The following is an 18311-nucleotide window of genomic DNA, read 5'->3' as shown; positions in this document are numbered from 1 at the left end:
TCCAGGGCCGGGTCCTGAATGAGTCAGCGAAGAAGGGGGATGGGATGTAGGCCAATATTCCATGGAGAGACCACACATGAAAGGCTCAGAGGTGTGGAGGGCCTGGAGGTGTCTGTCAAATACTGCAATGCATTGAGATCTCCGGGATCAAAGGTGTGAGGGGTGGGATGATGGGGAAACTGAGATCAAAGGGGTCAGAACAAGAGGGCTTTGTAGGCAGAGAGAGAGGGGATCCATGCTGGAAGCTCTGGACACCCTTCCCGCTCTTGTCCTAGACTTGCTGGGTGGCCTGAACTAAGAACCCATAATCCTGAGGCCTCAGTGACCCCATCTGTGAAATGGAGCCATTTGGGTGGACTGGCTCCGACACTCCACAAAGATGCCAGAATTCTGTCTGCTGGTGTGTTCGTGGAACCCTACAAAAGAATGGTCAGGTCAGAGGTGCCTCCCTGTGTGTCTCCTTCCCCTCGACGTGCCTTCAAACGTCCCCATTGCACTGGGGACTCACTGAGGATGGAGAGAAGGGGCTGAAGGAGACAAGCCACACACAGGAAAAAGAGAGGACAGTTGTTCAGCAACAGGCTGTCCAAGCTAGGCTCCTCTGTGTCCTGAGTAGTGGCCCAGAGGGCAGGTGCCGGACGCACACAGGACACTGACCTGCTGTGTGTGGCCTTGGGTAAGTCACTGGCCTCTCTGAGCTTCTTTCCTCCCGGTAAAATGGGGCTAATCAGAATAGAGCCCCCACTGGGTGGCTTTGAAGATCATATTATGTGTAAAGTGCTTAGCACAACCCCAAGCACACAGGCCTCAAAACTGATAGCTCCCATTATTATTACTGGTATTGTTTGTGGTGGGGAGGGCAACAGGAGGTCTGCTGGGTAGGCAGAGGGATCTGGCTGCGAAAGGGTTAAAACGGCCCCAGCTGCTCCCCATCCAGTAGATAAGGTTGGAGGAAACAGAGTCCAGGTCCCCGGCCTCTTCGGCCTCTTCGCAAGTGAATTTATGAGGTGCCGGTCACTTGGAATCAAAGATGAGGGGCTCCCCGCAGGCTGCGCAGGAAATATGCAGGGTCCGTGGCCAGAGAGGACGCAGGACTCTGTTGAAAAAAGGAGGCAGAGCAGGAAGGGCGCACACCAGACGGTCAGGCCGCAGAGTAGGGGACGGTGAAACCGAGAGAGGGCAAGAGGACGTGCCAGAGTGGCCCTGAAGGGCCAGGCGCAGGAGCCAGGAGCCACCGAGTAGAAGGGGGAAAATCGGAGGCAGGCGGGGAGTGGGGGTCGGGAGGTGCCGAGAGCACCAGGATGGGGGTCACTTGGCGGTCGCACGTCTGTACCTGCGTCTGGTGGGCGGGCGGCGGGTCTGTGAGTGCGGCAGTGCAGGGGGCGGAACGACGCCAGACCGCGGACGGCCGGACCGACCGACCTCCGGACCCCCACGGGGCGACCCCCGCCTCCCGCCGCGCGCGCCGCCCGGGCGGGTTAACGCGCCGCCCCGCGCGCCGGCTCCTCCCCGCAGGGGCAGTGTCCCCGCTCCGCCGACGCCCTCAGTCGACCTGGCGGCCGGCCCCTGGGCGGACGGCGCGTCCCTGGCGGCGGGACCGAGCCCGCGCCCCGCGGATGCGCCCGCGCGCCCGGAGCAGCCATCGGGCCTCCCGGGGAGCCCCCCGCGCGCCCGCCCCGACCAGGCTGCCCAGATGCGGGCGCCACTCTGCCTGTTGCTGCTCGTCGCGCACGCCGTGGACATGCTCCCCCTGAACAGAAGGAAGAAGCAAGGTACGAGGGGCAGCGGGCTGGGTGGCAGGGCACGCACAGCAGGGCAGACAGGGGGATGGCCCTTGGGACATCTGCATGGTGCCCCGGCACCCTGGGCCACTAACTCGTCCAGACAGCCGTCAGGCCCACTTTACAGACGGGGAGACTGAGGCTCCGCGGGCACCTGTCTAGGAAGCTGGCCCAAGGAGGCTCTCCAAGGAAGGAAGGGGCTGGTAGGGCTCTCTCATGACCCACTCCCTAGAGCGGCAGCATTGCTGAGAAGAAGAGTGGCTCTGTGCAGAGACAGGAAGCCCAAGGTGCCAGGCCAGAGGACTCTGGGACTAGGGGACAGAATTAGTGGCTTAGAAGCCATGCCAAGTATTCATGCTGAGCCGGGAGACGACATATACAGCGCCGGGCTGGGAGTCCAGATGGCCCAGTCTCAGCCCCATCATTGACCCTGACTTACCGTGTCACCTTCGGGAAGGCGGTATTCCTTAGTGGGCCCCCCTCTGGCAAGGGCATGAGCCTTGTGAATTCAGGGAGACCTAGAAGAAGTACCAGAGCCCCCCAGTTTTTCCATCTTGACCTCCTGGGAGTACTCAGAAGGTAAACCAAGTTTCAGACTATAAATGTACCTGGGGCACAGAGGAGCCCCTTGCACCCTCAGGGTCCTATGTCACAGCCGCTCACTGTGAGAGTCAGAATGTCCTCAAGAGGTGGGTTTGAGGCTGTCGCTGCAGAGTGGGGGTCGGCAGAGCCCGTGGGACTGAGGAGGGCAAGCAGGGGGGAAAGTCTCCCGAGCTGGTGTCAGTCTGAGAGCCAACTTTGGAATACTGGCCACTGTGCCAGGGTTGTCCCTCGTTAAGGGAATCCCCACCGCGTCCTCATGACAGCACTCTTCCCGTTTGATAAAGCTGGGTGCCAAGGCTCGGTCAGGTTAGGTAACTTTGCTAAGTTGTCCAGCAGGTGAGTGGAAGACCCAGTGTCTTCTTTCTTTCCAGCTGTCGTGTTAGGTCTGAACGAGGCTACATGGGAGTAAGAGCGTCTGCCCTCTAGGGGCATCTAGTCCATTTGAGTGAAAAGCCCTGCATGGACAGTCACTCCTGGGGTGGAGCAGGAAGCAGAGAGGGGCTATGGGAGGATGCAGAGGGGGGATTGGGTGGGGGTGACTGGCCCAAAGGGCTCCAACCCCTGGCGTGACTGGTTGGAGGGACCCAGGGGTCCGAGCAGTGGGTGGGCTTCAGGTGAGCCGGTGCAAGTTTGTGACTTCATGGGGATGTTCTGTGGATGGCCCTTGTATAGCGCCTGAGTCCATGGGCTCTGGAATCAGCCTGCCTGACTTCAAATCCCAGCTTCCCCAGTGACCAGCTGAGTGACCTTGGGAAAGTCACTTTGCCTCTCTGAGCCTGGCTTTACCCATCTGATGGTCTTTTAGAAAACCTCTAAGATTTTTCTCAGTTTTAAAATGGACCAAAGAAATAAAAATACAAACCTTCTCCTCATTGACTCCTCTTTAAAAGAAAGGGGGGGGAATAATATCCGATGTATCCGGCTCCCAAGGCAGATGTGGGCAAGACTGAATTAGTGTGTATGTTTAGTGAGTAGCCAAGTACACGGGCTCCTACTGGGCACTTGTAGGTACCAGGCATCTTCATTTCCTGTGCGTGGGGCCCCTGGCTACTCACAACAGTCTCGTGGGGTTGGGGGCGGGGGGATGCTTATGATCTGGATGAGGATTCAGAGAGGGAAACTGATCTGTCCAACGTTGCCCCACGGGTGAGTAGCAATGCAGGCTGGACTCCCACTCCATCTGTCAGGATGGCTCCTGAGCTGGGTTGGCTTTCCCTTCCCAGAGCCTCCGTCCCCATCTGAAGAGGAGCTGGTTGGGGAGATCTTTAAGATGTGCGCACGCACACACGCGCGCGCACACACACAGATTAAAGGAAAAGAAAACTTCCAATTCCTTTCCCCATCCGCAGTTGCTCAGTGAGGAGCTTGGGCAAGGCTGCTCCCGACACTGCCCCAGTTTGGCAAGGGGGCTCTCAGCGCCCCTCTCCACAATAGTTGATGTCTTGTGTATGGGACATAAACATGCCCCATCCAGCAACTCCAGAGAGAGGTTTGTAGCTCCACTTATCAGTCAGGTGCAATGGAGAGAGCCTTGGATTTCAGTCCCACCCTGGACCCCTTTGCACCCCGGGCAGCGGACTCCCCTGCTCCTGCCAACAGCCTCAGTTTCCCCACTGGCCTCAGGGTGGGAGTGGAGGGGTAGGAAAACCCTTCCTGTAGCATATTCTGCAAAGTGGTCATAGGAGTCCTGGCCAAATAGGTTTGGGAGATGCTGAGTTAAGCAGATTTGTTGGCCGCAGGACTTATCAGAGCATTTATGGTGAAGTGGTGGGGCCAGACAGCAGGTCCTTTCCCAAACTAATTGTGCAGCAGAGGGTCATTTTTCATGAGACGGCTGCTTGGAAAACTCCACATGACATCCTTGAGGGTCTTACCGGCTTTGACATTCTGCTGTCACTTTAGAAGGAGAATGTGTCCTGAAGGCAGCTAGGCAGTGGCCATGCTTCATGCATCCATGTCTTCACTTGTTCATTTGACAACCGCTACAGGCAGCCTCTGTGCCAGGCTGTGTGCTGGGAAACTTGGAGATGCCAAGGTGTACAGACCCGGGGCCTGCCCTTGAGCAGCTGCCAGGGTGGAGGGATGCCCCTTCCCTCACTTTCCCAGCCTCCCCTCCATGCCCGAGCCCTGGGCCTCAGTCTTCGGCCTGCTCTGCAAGGCCCAGCAGCGGCCCAGGCTGAGCTGCCGCCCTCGGGGCTTGGCACCCGCAGACCCATGCTTCCTCAAGCTCTGGCGTCACTGTTTTCTGATGAAACCCAATTTTTCTGTTTCTTTTTTTTTTTACCCCAATTTTTCTGTTTCTAAGACAAGAAAGAATGAAAGAAAAGGCTTGAGGAAGGTTCTTGGATCTCAAATATCTCTTACAAAACAACATGTTGATTAATTAAGTGTAAACGAATCAGAACCAGATGGAAACGTTTCTCTTGAGACATGATGGGCTATCCCGGCAATGGGACCGTCAGGGAGCGTGAGGGAGCTCTGGCCTGCACCCCCCAACCCCGATATGGAGCTTCATTTAGGCAACGAGAAGACGGGCTGTGATGGACTTCCCTTACATTCAAGTCCTGCTGGAGGCTAGAGTCTCCCACGTTCACATGGTGATTTCAGATCCTTCTAGACCCGAGGCAGCAAGGGGCAGAGGGAATTTGGGGAGTTCAGCTCTGGAATTCAGATAAGGTTCAAATCCTGAGCCCTCCGCCCCGGACGTATGACCTTGGACAGGTCACATGCGTTCTCCAGTCTTCGGCTCCACAGCTGTGAAATGGGAACAGCTGTACCTATCCCTTTGGCAACAGTCCCAGAGAGAAGGTGTCTGGAAGCACACAGTAGGTGCTTTATAAAGATTCTACTACTTCTCCCTCCCATTTTACAGCAGGCTAGGGTGTTCTCTGGACCAGGGAGAAAAGGGGGTTTCGTGTGGGTTGAATCTCACTTCTGCCCTTGTCCCCTCTGTAAGCCTCTTTTTCTGCATCTGTAAAAAGACTGTGGCAGCGCCTCCCTTGGGGGGGGGGGTGAGTATGAACATTCTCTGTAAATGGCAAAGTCCCACGTGGAGCGCTGGGCAGGCAGCACTGTCCCCTGCGTGTAGCAGGGAAGCCGAAACCCGGCAAGCAGGTGCCCGAGGCAGTGGCCGAGATGGGGAAAGACCCAGGTTTCTTGTCTCCCGGGCTGAGTCAGGGCCGGGCAGGCCCAGAACAAGGTGCGTCCCCCTCAGTGCTGGCCTCCAGGTGACACCGGCTAAAGACGCACGTCAGGGGCAGCTCTGGAAGGGGAACCAACTGCTAAAGGATGGGGTGAGGGGTGTTAACCGCACCTGGAGGGCTCAGGAAAGGCACCGTGTGTCAGTAGAATGCTACCTCGGGCAAGTCATTCTAGTCATCTTTATCCCTCTGGGCCTGGGTCTCTTCCTAAAAGATGGCTGGTTGAGAAAAGGAAAGCAGTATGTTTGGCACATAGTAGGCACTCAGTAAACTTGTCTCTGCTCCCACGCCCTCTCCCTCTGCAGCCAGTTCTGGAGCCAAACCTGGGCTCAACAGAGATGCTGCTTTCACCTCACACACCCTCACTCTTGGGGGAACCCACCTCCCTCTCCAGGGATGGAAACTACCCAGCCCCCACCCCATCGCCAAAGGAGTGCCTTGAGGCCACTTAGTGTGGGCTGGCCACGTGCCAGGAGCTCTGCACAGCGGGAATCCTCACTATGGCACTGCCTGGCGGACACCCATTTCCCAGACAAGGGAACTGAGGCTCAGAAAGGGCCAGTGACCTGCCCAGGAACTCCCGACATCGGGGCCGTGGCCCCAGAGTTTTGGAGGCTTCAAATCCTGTGCAGAGAAGTACACGTGGGTCCTGTTGATGACTTGCCAGGGGCTGCAAGGCGGAGGCATCTGAGACGAGCCTTATCACAGGGATTTTGTCAGGCAGCCGTGGCAGCAGGGACGGGACTGGGGACTCCAGCAAGAGGAAGGGAGGGTCTGGTCAGGTGGAAAAAGCCGAAGGGGCTGTGTGGCCAGAGGAAATAGAGGTCCGATTGTGGACAGGGTGAGAGTCGAGTCACGGAGGGGCCTTGGATGCCACCTTTATCACAAAGAAATATTCATTGAGCCCCTCCTCTAGGTCAGGCTCCGGACTAGATGTTGACAAGCACGGTAGAGATGCGCTCCATTGTCCCTGCTGTCAGAGGGCTCGGTGTGTCCTTGAGATGTCAGTGACAACCCATCAGAAAGACTGACGCGGACAGGACCGCACTGCCCCTCAGTGCGGCCTTCAGTGGCAGGTCAGGGGCGTTCCCGGCCTCCGCTGAGCAATCTGACACTCAACGAGGGGACGTTGCTTGGCTAAGGTGACCTTATCCATTTTGTTCTCCCGTGTCTTTGTGTCCGTCTATCAGTTCACTGTTTATTTGTCCATTTTTCCATCTAGTAAAAAAACCGACGCTTGCATGAACGCAGTTTTCAAACTGAGGTTTGCAACCCATCAGCAGATTAGGGAACTAAATTTAGTAAGTACAGCCAGCAATTTTGAATGAAGAGGGGTACAATGCCATGGAACAGAACACGACAGTATAGGATAGAATAAAATGGGGGAGAGGGGTCAGGAAACTTTTTTTTGTAGAGAGCCAGATAGTAAATATTTCCGGCTTTGCAGTCCACCTATGACCTGTCCCACACTCTTCTTTGTTGCTGTTGCTGTAAACCGTTCTCAGCTCAGGGCGCCTGGGGGGCGCAGTCATTAAGCGGCTGCCTTCGGCTCAGGGCGTGATCCCGGCGTTCTGGGATCGAGCCCCACGTCAGGCTCCTCTGCTGGGAGCCTGCTTCTTCCTCTCCCACTCCCCTGCTGTGTTCCCTCTCTCGCTGGCTGTCTCTCTGTCACATAAATAAATAAAATCTTTAAAAAATAATAAATAAATAAATAAATAAATAAACAAACCGTTCTCAGCTCAGGCCATACAGAAAGGCCGAGGGCCGGATTTGGCCCATAGGCTAGAGTTAACGAACCTCCTTTTTAGAAAATATCAGAATGTGTTACAGGTATTCGGATTATATATCATTTTGAGAGATGCGTTTCCATGTACACATGTATGTGAGTGTGTGTTTGAGCAAGTGAGTATGCGTGCTCATGTGTGTGCACATAGTTGGGTATGTGTGAGAGTGTGTGAGTGTGTTTGTACTCGTGTGTATTCGGCGTGCTGTGTGTGAAAGGATATAAAACTAGATTTTTTACCACTGTCAAGGAGGCGTGGAGGCTGCTGGATCAGTTGAGCCCAATACGGTCCCTATAAATCTCTCAGAGAAGCTTCTAGGAGGTCCCTGTATCACCGCCGGGGAGACTAAGGCCCCGGGGGTCCTAGGGCAGGAGGCATGTGAACCCAGAGCTGCACGGGCTACACCAAGTTGCCTCAATGAGCAGCACGTACCCCTGACACATTTTGCGAGTCGTGTGCCTATTTCTGATGGCCCTGAATCTGGTGGCCACGTACTTCTCAAGACACGGGGTTTTAGCCCCAAAAGATGGGGCGATCGGTCAGAGCCCTAATACCCTCCTGCATCAGACACCCCTGGGCAGCCGGTGGGTGCCAGACATCGTGTGGGCCTTTCTCACTGATCCTGCTGGCCAGATGAGGTCGCTCCCCCTTGCCCTTCTAGAAGAGGAAAGCTGGTTCAGAGAGGGGACCTGGTTTGTCCCAGGCCACATAGAAAATGGATGTGTGGCCTGGGTCTTCCAGATTCCAGACCCACAGGAGCAAATTCTGCCTCACAGACTTCTCTGGAAATCCCATCCAATGCCGTGACCCCGCCCCCTGATTCACACAGCACTTTACAGTTTGTGGAAGGGTCCCACTTTCCTTTTTTATAGAATAGTGGAATGCTAGAGCTGAAAAGGCCAATTAAGACCTTTGAGACCAATACTTATGCAAAGGGGGGCTCAAGCCCCCGGTGCCCAGCACCTGGCACCCGGCCATGGGTGGAAGTGAGGGTGCAGCCGAGACTGGGGAGGGAGGGAGGGCGGCTTTGGAGAGATAGAGGAAGGTAGCCAGCTCCAGAGCCTGAAAGTCCTGGTATTGGGCCCCCGAGAGCCTCAGGTTCCCTGTATGACGCGGCTGTGCTGGGTCTGCTGTGCCTTTCTCCCACGTCCAGGATAAACGTCAGACAAGAGGGATGGAGTGAAGAGGACATTCGTAGCTCTCAGAGGGTTCTTAATAACGAGAGACCAGGCCGGGCTTGGGAGCCTCAAATGGGCCCCTGGAGTGACCTGTGTGCCACACAGGCTCCATGGCTTGGCTGTGGGCTTCCATGAGAGGGCGCTGGCTGAGGCCTGGGCCAGACCAGAGCCATCACAGCCTTGAGGCCCCGTGCTTCCCTTAGCACGGCGGGCTGTGGGCCCTGGCCGGACACAGAAGTCCCCAGATGCCGTGGATACCCAGGAACACGCTCCTCACCTGCATTTCCACACGTGTACGTTCCTAAAATCATGTATTTTTTTCTTTAAAAATACTAAACTTTCACTGGCATCAAAGGTTTTTAAAAGTCTGTTTCTGATTTGGTTTTACGGTTGAACGTTGAGTCTATGCCAGATGCTGTTACCTGTATTATTTTATTTTATTTTAACAATATCAGGCACTGTTCTAAATACTTTACACAGATGAACTGGTTAAATTTTCTTAATAAACCTATGAGGCGGGTCCTATTATTATCCCTGTTCTACGGATGAGAAGACTGAGGCACAGAGAGGTTCGGTAGCCTACCCAAGGTCACACAGCTGAGGTTCAAATCCTGCCTGGTCCCAGAGCCCGAGCTCTACTGAGCTCAGTTGCCTCCCAGCCTTATTTAATCCTCAGAGGTTGCTGTGAGGACTATTATCCATATTTTACAGAGGAGGAAACTGATTTAAGAGCGAGGGGCATTAGTTAAACTATATGAAATTGCCATTTTTATAGGTCCACAACAGCCTACTATTAGCAATTTCATATACTTCAGTCCAATAGCTTGGCAGAGCAAGTTTGGCAAAAGCAGGATTTAAACCCAGACAATTAATTCCAAAGCTGGGGTACATAACCACCCCATCAGGCCTTCTCCCAATTCAGCCGCAGAATGGCCTTACAGAGGAGGCCCCAAGCTCAGAGAGGGCAATTGACTTGCCAAGGGCACAGAGCCAGGACAGGGAGAAGTTGGGATATGCCTCCAGGTCTCCATGGGCCGGAGCCTCCTTTCTTGGCCTGTGCAGCAGGCAGTGCTATTAGGACACATGCCTTCAGCCCCAACCTCGGGGATCCTTCCAGGTCCCACAGGGAACGGTCTGGTTCCCATCGCGGATGGGTGAGGCCCTCCTCTTGGGCACGGCTGCCTCAGGCCAGGCCACCGCCGCCTGCCCTGGGCTGATTTCTTGGAGTCATGCCACGTGATTCATAGGGCCCCTGCTCTGCGGTCCAAGGTGGGGGCTCCAGGGCGCCATTGTGGTGGGGGTTCTGTTTCACCAGCTCAAAAGAAAGGCATTCCCAAGCCTGGGGGACCCAGACCACATGGGGAAAACCACTCCCTTGTGCCAGAAGCCTCCACTTTCCCTGAAGCCCGACAGCAGTGCCCACATCCGCAGGGGTGGGGACTCGCAGAGGAGGAATGTCAAGGCTGCCCTTCCGGAGCCTTCTCTGGTGTTGGCAAGTGGGCACGGCTGTCGCTAGCAAGTCCCAGATAAGCAGTGGGAGGCCAGTGGGCTGTCACGAAGGCCGTGGGCTCTGCCGCTCACTAGCTGAGTGACCTTGGGCAGGTCATCTCTCCCTTCTGTGCCTCTATTGGCTAACTTGGAAATAGGACATTTCTAGCAAATACGAGGGGTGCTCTTGAGAGTTCCAGTGCCAGGCGGGGAGGGTGGGATTTGGGCTCGGCTCCCGCCTCTGGAACTGCCATGCTTGCGTGCAAATATTCCACTTGCCAATCCCAGTGTCATCTGTCGGTACCGTGGGGACAGTCATAGCATCTACCTCATATGGTCTTCAGGCTCAAGAGGATGCATGTAACCCACCTGAGAGAGAGGAGGTGTTCAATTAATGGCGGTAACCGTCATGCACCGGGGGAGGCTGGCTCTTGCTAGGGTCCAGAACATTCCAGCCTGATGTCCGACTCGTCCCTGCCTGTGCTTGGAAGTCCTCAGGAGACCTAACTTGTCAAAAGAAGGTCACTCTAAAGAGCCCAGATTCAGTGGGTGGAGTGGTCCTAAATGCTGTGTGGCTGTGACACATGACCGCTCTCTCTGAGCCTCTGTTCACTCCTCTAGGAACCCGGACCTCAGAGGACAGCGGCGAGGATGGAAGGATGTGTGTGCTTTACGTGCGTGGTGCTGGCGCATTATAAATGTATAAATGATGTGATGGCTATTTGTGGATGAGGCTGTCGTGGGGCCTGACGTCCTACCCTTTGCCCACAGAGCCTGGAAAAACGCGGTCAGATGCTGTCTCTTGGACATGCTTTTCCTTCCTCCTCCTCCCCGGTCCCCCTTCTGGCAGGCATTTGAGTCAATCAGACTCCTTAATTCATAGCACATTATCAGCACCAGTCGTACAAAATCCTGCTCTTGTTTTGTATTTTCTTTTTCTTTCTTTCTTCTTTAAATTGTTATGGATTGCCAGCCTTTTATTTGATTCTTAAATTTATTTCACTTATTTAAAAATTGTTCTTTTTTATTTTATGTAAACATTTAAATTTTTATTTTTAAAGTTTTCATTATTAGTAGTTTTAATGTTTAATTGTAATTAAAATTAATTTTAATGTGTTTAAATTTACATTATAAATTCGTTTTTAATTTTACTCTTACATTTTTTCTTTTCCTTTTTTTTTTTTTAAGATTTTATTTATTTATTTGACAGAGACAGCCAGCGAGAGAGGGAACACAAGCAGGGGGAGTGGGAGAGGAAGAAGCAGGCTCCTACCAGAGGAGCCTGACGTGGGGCTCGATCCCAGAACGCTGGGATCATGCCCTGAGTCAAAGGCAGACGCTTAACGACTGCGCCACCCAGGAGCCCCTTGCATTTTGTTTTTTTAAATTATTTTTATTTTATTGTTTTAGTTTTAAAAGGTTATTTATTTTACATTTTGTCAATTTTAATTATTTTTATTTGATTTTCATTCCGCTTATTTTCATTTATTTTTTTTTATTTTTATTATATTTTATTTTTATTTTGTCCACTTTTTTATTGTGTTTCCTGAATTTTTCTTGTCAATTTATAGGACTTCTTTGTGTTGCCTACATACTGGCCCCCTGTCGGTTTTGACATTGAGAATATTTTTCTTCAGTCTGACACCCATCTGTTAACTTTTTATGTCATTTGGAGAATAGAAATCATTACTTATGATAATGTTCACGTGGTCAAATCCCGTATGAGTTTTTTGGGGGAGAGGGTTTTCTTCTGCCTTGTGGTCTGGGTTTTTTGATCTTAGAAAATGTACTTATAAGGGGCTCCAGGAGGGCAGGGTTGTTGGAGTGTGTGACTCTTGATCTCGGGGTTGATCTCGGGGTTATGAGTTCGAGCCCTACATTGGGCACAGAGATGACTTAAAAATAAAATCTTTAAAAAAAGAGAAAGAAAGTGTGCTAATAAGAAGGTCTCGTTAGAAGGGTGTGAGCCCCTGATTCTCCATCCCTTCAGTGGACCACCCTTTCTGTGAGCCCTGCTTCCTTGACGATGCTGACGGTCCTGGTACAGCAGGCCTCAGCCCCTCCCAAGCACATTTCTGGAAGTGTCAAATGCAGGTGATGCTTCTCCGTTCACCCTTGTCCCTGAATGTCCTCTTAGTCACTGCATTCCAGCTGGCACATGCTGTTAGCCGGACCAACCCCGTCCTTGGGGGCCCCGGACTAATGGAAGTGGTGGGCCCACCAGAGTGGGTTTTAACATACGAGTAGGAGAGAGGCAGCTGGAGCCCCTGCCCCTGGAGACAGTGACGTTGGCTTGAAGGGCATCCCGAGGGGGCTCAGAGTCCTCCCCTTGGGCCGAGCAGCCCTAGTCCGAGGCTGCCATTCTCCCAGAGCTGCTTTGGCTAAAGGGCCAGAGTTCGTGGATCGTCTTATTCTCCTGTATCCACACCATACACCACCTCCACCACCAGAAGAAGAAAGAATACAAGCACTCAGGACATTTGTGTGCAAAGCTGACTTCACTGAAGATCATCCCTTCTGCTTGGAGTCAGTCCTCCTCCTGTCTGTCCTCACAAACAGCTCAGGGCCCCCTTGGGCTGACCTTGGGCCTTGAGAGACATATGGCTTTCAAGGGCTTTCCTCTGCTTTTGGAGAGCCACAGGGCAGGAGTCCGCAGGCAGTGGCCAACAGGCCATCCGGGAGGCAGGACCCCCAGCAGTTTGGAGCTTGGACTCTGGTTTGCATCCACCCAACTTCTCGTGAGTTCATGGGTTGAGCACACCATCTCTCTGAGCCTGTTTCCTCCTCCGTGAAAATGGGGAATGTGTAACCCCAGCCTTGTAGAGCCGTGGTGCGTTTGAGACGATCTAACACAAGGGCCACGGTGGCAGGGGTTCCTCAGCCAGCATTAGCAGGGCTCTGCGCAGTTGCAGTCCTGGTCCCTTCGAGGACCTGCCAGAGCTCATAGTGACCAGCTTCTCTGGCTCCGCGCTGCTCATCTTGGTTCCAGACCTTTGTTCTGATTTTAACTGGGGAAGAAGGAGGGTTCCATTTTGCAGATAAGGAAACCGAGGCCCACTGACAGTGGATGTTAAATTTTCTGGCCTGTGCAAGCCCAGACGCCTCTGACCACCTGGGTTTCAGTTTGGTGGAGACGATGCCTCGGTGCCATGAGAGGTTTAGAGCCAAGATCATCAGTGTCCCCATTTTCCCTGTGCTCCTGCTACCGCCACACATGCTGTGCCTGTTTCCCCTTCTTCCATTCAGTCCCTCCCGCCTGGCATCCTACCATTTATTGAGCACCTAGTATGGGCCAGGTGCCTTGTGTGCATTGCAACCTTGGGAGCTTGGTACCCATTTTACAGAAGGGGAAAGTAGACCCAGATGGAGGAAGTCAGTTACCCAGGTTCCCACAGCCCTCACAGAGTCTGGGTTGGAATCCAGGCTGGGGGCTCCAAAGAGCTCCTTTTCACTGTGCCAGCACTGGGTTAGCTAAGCCCAGGGCAGAGCATAAGCCTAAGTCTGGCTCCCGTTTGGTGAGTGCTTTTGGCATATACGCTGGGCACACGGCCAGGTGTTCTGTGGGTTATTACCCGCCTTTACCCTCCGGACAACCCTTGGAGAGCATCATTCTATTTTGCAGACGAGACACTGAGGCTCAGAAAGGCCAAGGGGCCTTCTCGGGTCAAGGTGGCAAAGCTGGGATCCCAAACCCACGGGTGTGTGACCTGGGCTCCCACCTGCCTGGCACTTCCCCCCCCTCCCCATTTCCCGCTGCCGGACAGCTGGTCTGGGGTGGGGGTTTGGGCCTGGGCAGATGTCACTGTGACTCACCACCTTTTCTCAACTTGGAGCCTGACTTAGGAAGCCACCGTGTCGGGGCCTCGGGGTTTGCGGCATCTGGAGTGTAGGGCGTGTGCAGCAGTGGCAGGGAGCACAACTGAGCGGCGAGGCTGCTTCACAGCCAGAGGGGACCCAGGACGGGGACCTGGTCCTGGCGGCCTGTGGAAGTCAAGAGTGACAGCAGGGCAAGGAGGCCCAACCAGAAGTGATGGCAAGGGGACGCAAAAGCGATTTGGGCATTTACGGAGGAGGCTGTGGTGTAGACGCAGTTTGGGATTCTCAGATCAGGTCTCCTTAGATCTAAGGCTGGGTAACGGATCTGTAAGCACCAACCACGTGCCACACCAGGACTGGGCCACTTACCTTGTAATTCTCGTTGGAGCCCACGGCAGAGCGTGCCTGTCCCCCCTGCCTCCTTCCACGGCCACCAGCCTCGTCCAGAACACCTGGAAAACCGCCAGCCTCACCCCGGCTGGCTCCCACTCTTGCCCCCTGCCCCCTCCCCCTCAGCACCTGCTGGAGCACCGGCAGACCCTCACCTGCTTCTAGGAAGATCCAGGACCATGCAAACCGCTTCCAAGCCCACAACCCGGGGCTCCCGACTTCACCTGCCACGGCTCTCTCTGCCCTGCCACTGCCCTCTTCCATAGCAAGCTCTTTCTGGCCTCTGGACCTCCGTGCTTCCTGGTCCCGGGGCCAAGAATACTTCTCTTGTATGTCTCAGCCAGGCCGTTCTTGGCCCAGAACCTCGTCCCATCACTCTCTTGACTTTCATTCACTTCCTGTCACTACCGCAAATAATCGCTCTCTCCTTCAGGAAGCAGACTTCTGTGATGGGTATTAAGGAGGGCACGTATTGCATGGTGCACTGGGTGTTATACACAGTAATGAATTCATGGAACTTTACATCAAAAACTAGGGATGTACTGTATGGTGACTAACATAATATAATTTAAAAAAAAAAAAAAAAGGAAGCAGACTTCCGGAGGGGAAGGACCCTCTTGTTCGCTGATGTGTCCCCAGTGCCTAGAACAGTGCCTGGCACAGAGAGGCCCGCGATAGGAAGGAACAAGTTTTCCAGTGAGTGGGTGTTTGTCTCCATTTTATAAGTGAGCAAACTGAGGTTAAATAGTTGTCCCAGCGGGTAAGTGGGACCTGGAGTTGAGAGCAGGCCTGTCTGATCGCAAACCTTGGGCTCCCACCTCCACCCTGTGCACCTCACTACTGAGCAGAACTGATGGGGAAGGGGCGTCCCCTGCAACAGCCAGCCCCAGCCATCCTCAGCCCCGGGGCAGCGGCAGGCAGAGGAGGCCTAGCCTTCCAAGTCAGGTGCCAGGGGCCAGATGGTACACAAGGCCAAAGGGACAGGACCAGCTGGCTGGAGATAAAGGGCCAATGGCAGCTCTCCAGTAACCAGGGTTCCAGCCCTGCCCTCTGGTGACCACCTGGGGGGCTCTAAACGGTACCTGCCTCTCTCTGGGCATCAGGGCACCATCTTTAAAATGACATCACTACCCTCATCCTACAAATTCTAAACTTTAATAGACACTACCCAATTCCCTTCTCAAAAGGGGGGTCTGGATGACTTCAGTCTTACACAGTTTCTGTATCCCATAGGTCACAAGTAATATTTCCTTCTTATTTTAATCTTCATTTTGAAAATGATTAGTGAGGTAGGACAGCTCTTCCTGTGGTGTCCGGCCCATTTGTCTTTCTTCTTTGAATTACTTGTAATATCTTTACCCGTTCTCCCACCTTGGGTTGTTCCTGTTTTTCTTATTGATTTCTAGGAGCTCTTTGTATATTAAGAATGACAACCCTTGGCCTACTGTGTGTAAGTGGCTTCATGATGAGACTGAATATGTAACAGAGGGTTGCAAACATGACATGTGCTTTTTTTCTCCCTCTCTCTTATTCTCTGTTATATCTCTAAAACCTACTCCTTAATTATTTGGACAGATCTCTAAGCTTTCTGGCATTAAAAAACCCAGCCCAGTGCTAAATTTTAAACACATAGATCTAATTCCAAGCTCTCTTCTTTCCCATCCCTGACTTGGCTCCTGACTCCATTATCTGCCCTGTGGAGAGATGTGTCATGCTCTCTCCCTCCCTTGCATGTTGGGGAGCAGAAAAAGGGATGGGGACAGGGACAACAGTCTCTTACTTCTCTGGTGCTGCTGTGGCCTTGCAGCACTCCGCACTGAATAAACTGGGGGCCCCATCACCAGTGAGCAGCAGGGCAGGGGGTCAGGTCCAAATGTTCCTATGCCTCCCTTATGCTCCCCGACCCCTCAGGTGTCGTCACTGAGGCAGGAGTGTGATTTATCGGGGAAGGAGCATGGGCTCTCCTTTTTCCTATCTTCCTAGCTCCCTCACCACCCCTTGGTGCCCCCACAGCCTCTTGCCTCCTTGGGTTGGGAATCTACAGCTCGGATCGAGATCAACTGTCTTCTTCAGTCCCTTTGGCAGAGAATTGGACAAATGGTATCAGTGCAGGCTTCCCCAGGCCTGCTCCTGCCCCTTCGCCAGCTCTCACTCATTCGCTGTTCTCCCCAGTACACATGGGGAGTCAGTAAATGTGTATCCATCAGGGAATGAAATGTCATTTCCATGGTCTTCAGGTCCCTGCTAAACGATGAGTGATTCTCTTGCCACCCCAGCTGGGTTTAGGGAGGTGGGGAAGCATCCAGCCCTGCCCCAGCTCCTGTGGGACAGTTTTTGGGGATCCTCTTCAGAAATCCATTTACAGGGGTGCCTGGGTAGCACAGTTGTTAAGCATCTGCCTTCGGTTCAGGTCACGATCCCAGGGTCCTGGGATCGAGCCCCGCATCAGGCCTCCTGCTCGGCGGGAAGCCTGCTTCTCCCTCTCGCACTCCCCCTGCTTGTGTTCCCTCTCTCTCTCTGTCTCTCTCGCTGTCAAATAAATAAATGAAATCTCTAAAAAAAAAAAAAAGAAAGAAAGAAAGAAAAGAAAAGAAAAAAGAAATCCATTTACACAGGCTGGGGAGGTGGCGGGGGAGTGCAAAGGTAGTTGCCCCCCCCCTACTAAGCCCTGGGGCAGGTGTCAGGCCCCAATTTCACACTCAGGAGGCAGCTCTCTTTAGAACACGGTGGCAGGAATGGGGAGGACTCAGAGACTGTTTCCACCCTTTGTCACCAGTTTTGGAGCAGCAAGATAAGTCCTGTTCATTCATTCATTCAACAAACACTTACAGAGCACCCGGCGTACCCAGCACTGTGCGTGGCGCTGGGAGGAGGGCTGAAAAAGACAGATAGCCTGGGAAATTTACCTGCCAGTCTAGAATCATATTGTGCATCTTTCCAAAATCTTTCAACGGGTCTGTGATTTGTCTTTTAATTTTGTGTAATAAATCAAATAAAAGCAAACAAGAGGGGGTTTTTTGTTTCTTGTTTTCACCCTTATGTTCCTGGAGTCTAGGAAAGGCCTGGTACATTGCAGGTATTCAAGAAATACCTGCCTGGTGGGAGGACGGATAAATGAATATTGGACCCTTATGCACAAAGAGTTTTGACAGATGGAGAAACTGAGGCTCAGAGACAGGGAGGAACTTGCCCTAGGGCCCAAAGGTCTGAGACAAGAGTCCACATCTGGGGTTCTGTCCCTTCTGCTAGGATTTGAGAGGGGAAGGGAGGCTGTGGGAAGAGGCCAGACCCAGCATTGGGTCAGTGATGACGCTTAACCCATGCCTGGAGGCCCAACTGGATTCTTGACCCTGTCACCCCTCGGAACTTCCTGGTCCCCAGGGTGCTGGCTAAGAGGAGCTGATGCTGTCCCTGGAACACGGACAGGGTCTGGCATGAAGACCAGCCCTGACTTTTAGGCCTGGTCCCCTTCCCTGATGCTTACTGGCAGTGGGGCCCCAGGATTTCTCTGTGCTGAGCACTGATCGTATACCCAAAGCTTTCTTGGGCTTAATTTTATGAGGTGAGGAGGGTGTTTATGTTGGGCCTGTTCTGAGGGTTAGATTGTCCCTAATATTTATAAAAACCACCAGTTCCTAAGACTACCTGGCTTTAAATCTCAGCTTGCCACTGATCAGCTGTGGGATCCTGGCAACTTACTTACCCTCTCTGTGCCTTAACTTCTTTGTCTGTAACAGGAGATAATAGCACCTCATAGGATTGTTGCGACAGTCTGGCCCTGTCGGAGCCGCACACCACTCACAGATACCCCACTGTGAGTCACCTACGGTCTGCTACACCCTGTTCCAACCGTCTCACACACCAACTTACTGGACCGTCACAGCAACATAAGAAGACAGTTAGAATCCCCATTTTACAGATGGGAAAACTGAGGCTCAGAGAGGTCAGGTGGAGGTTTGAACCCAGTCTTTGTCTCCAGCCAGTGCAGCTAACTGCTCTGCCACGTCCCCCCACCCCCGCCATTGGCACTGTGGGACTTCGGGGCTTGGACGGTCCTTAGAGATGATCCCA

At 53.3% G+C, this 18311-nt stretch overlaps 1 protein-coding gene across 1 annotated transcript in view; it reads left to right on the top strand.

Annotated features, from left to right (window-relative positions):
- The first annotated feature begins 1693 nt into the window (after positions 1–1693).
- The window catches only part of RSPO4 (R-spondin 4), a 32780-nt gene continuing 16162 nt past the window's right edge, over positions 1694–18311 (top strand). Inside the window, exon 1 of the mRNA XM_045810679.2 lies at positions 1694–1772. Coding sequence (XP_045666635.2) covers positions 1694–1772 — 79 coding nt within the window. The remainder of the gene's footprint in view (positions 1773–18311) is intronic.

The sequence above is a fragment of the Ursus americanus genome, chromosome 22, assembly GCF_024610735.1.
Source record: "Ursus americanus isolate L20-20 chromosome 22, mUrsAme1.1.p, whole genome shotgun sequence".
NCBI lineage: Eukaryota > Metazoa > Chordata > Mammalia > Carnivora > Ursidae > Ursus > Ursus americanus.
This window is presented reverse-complemented; position numbering and strand designations above follow the sequence as displayed.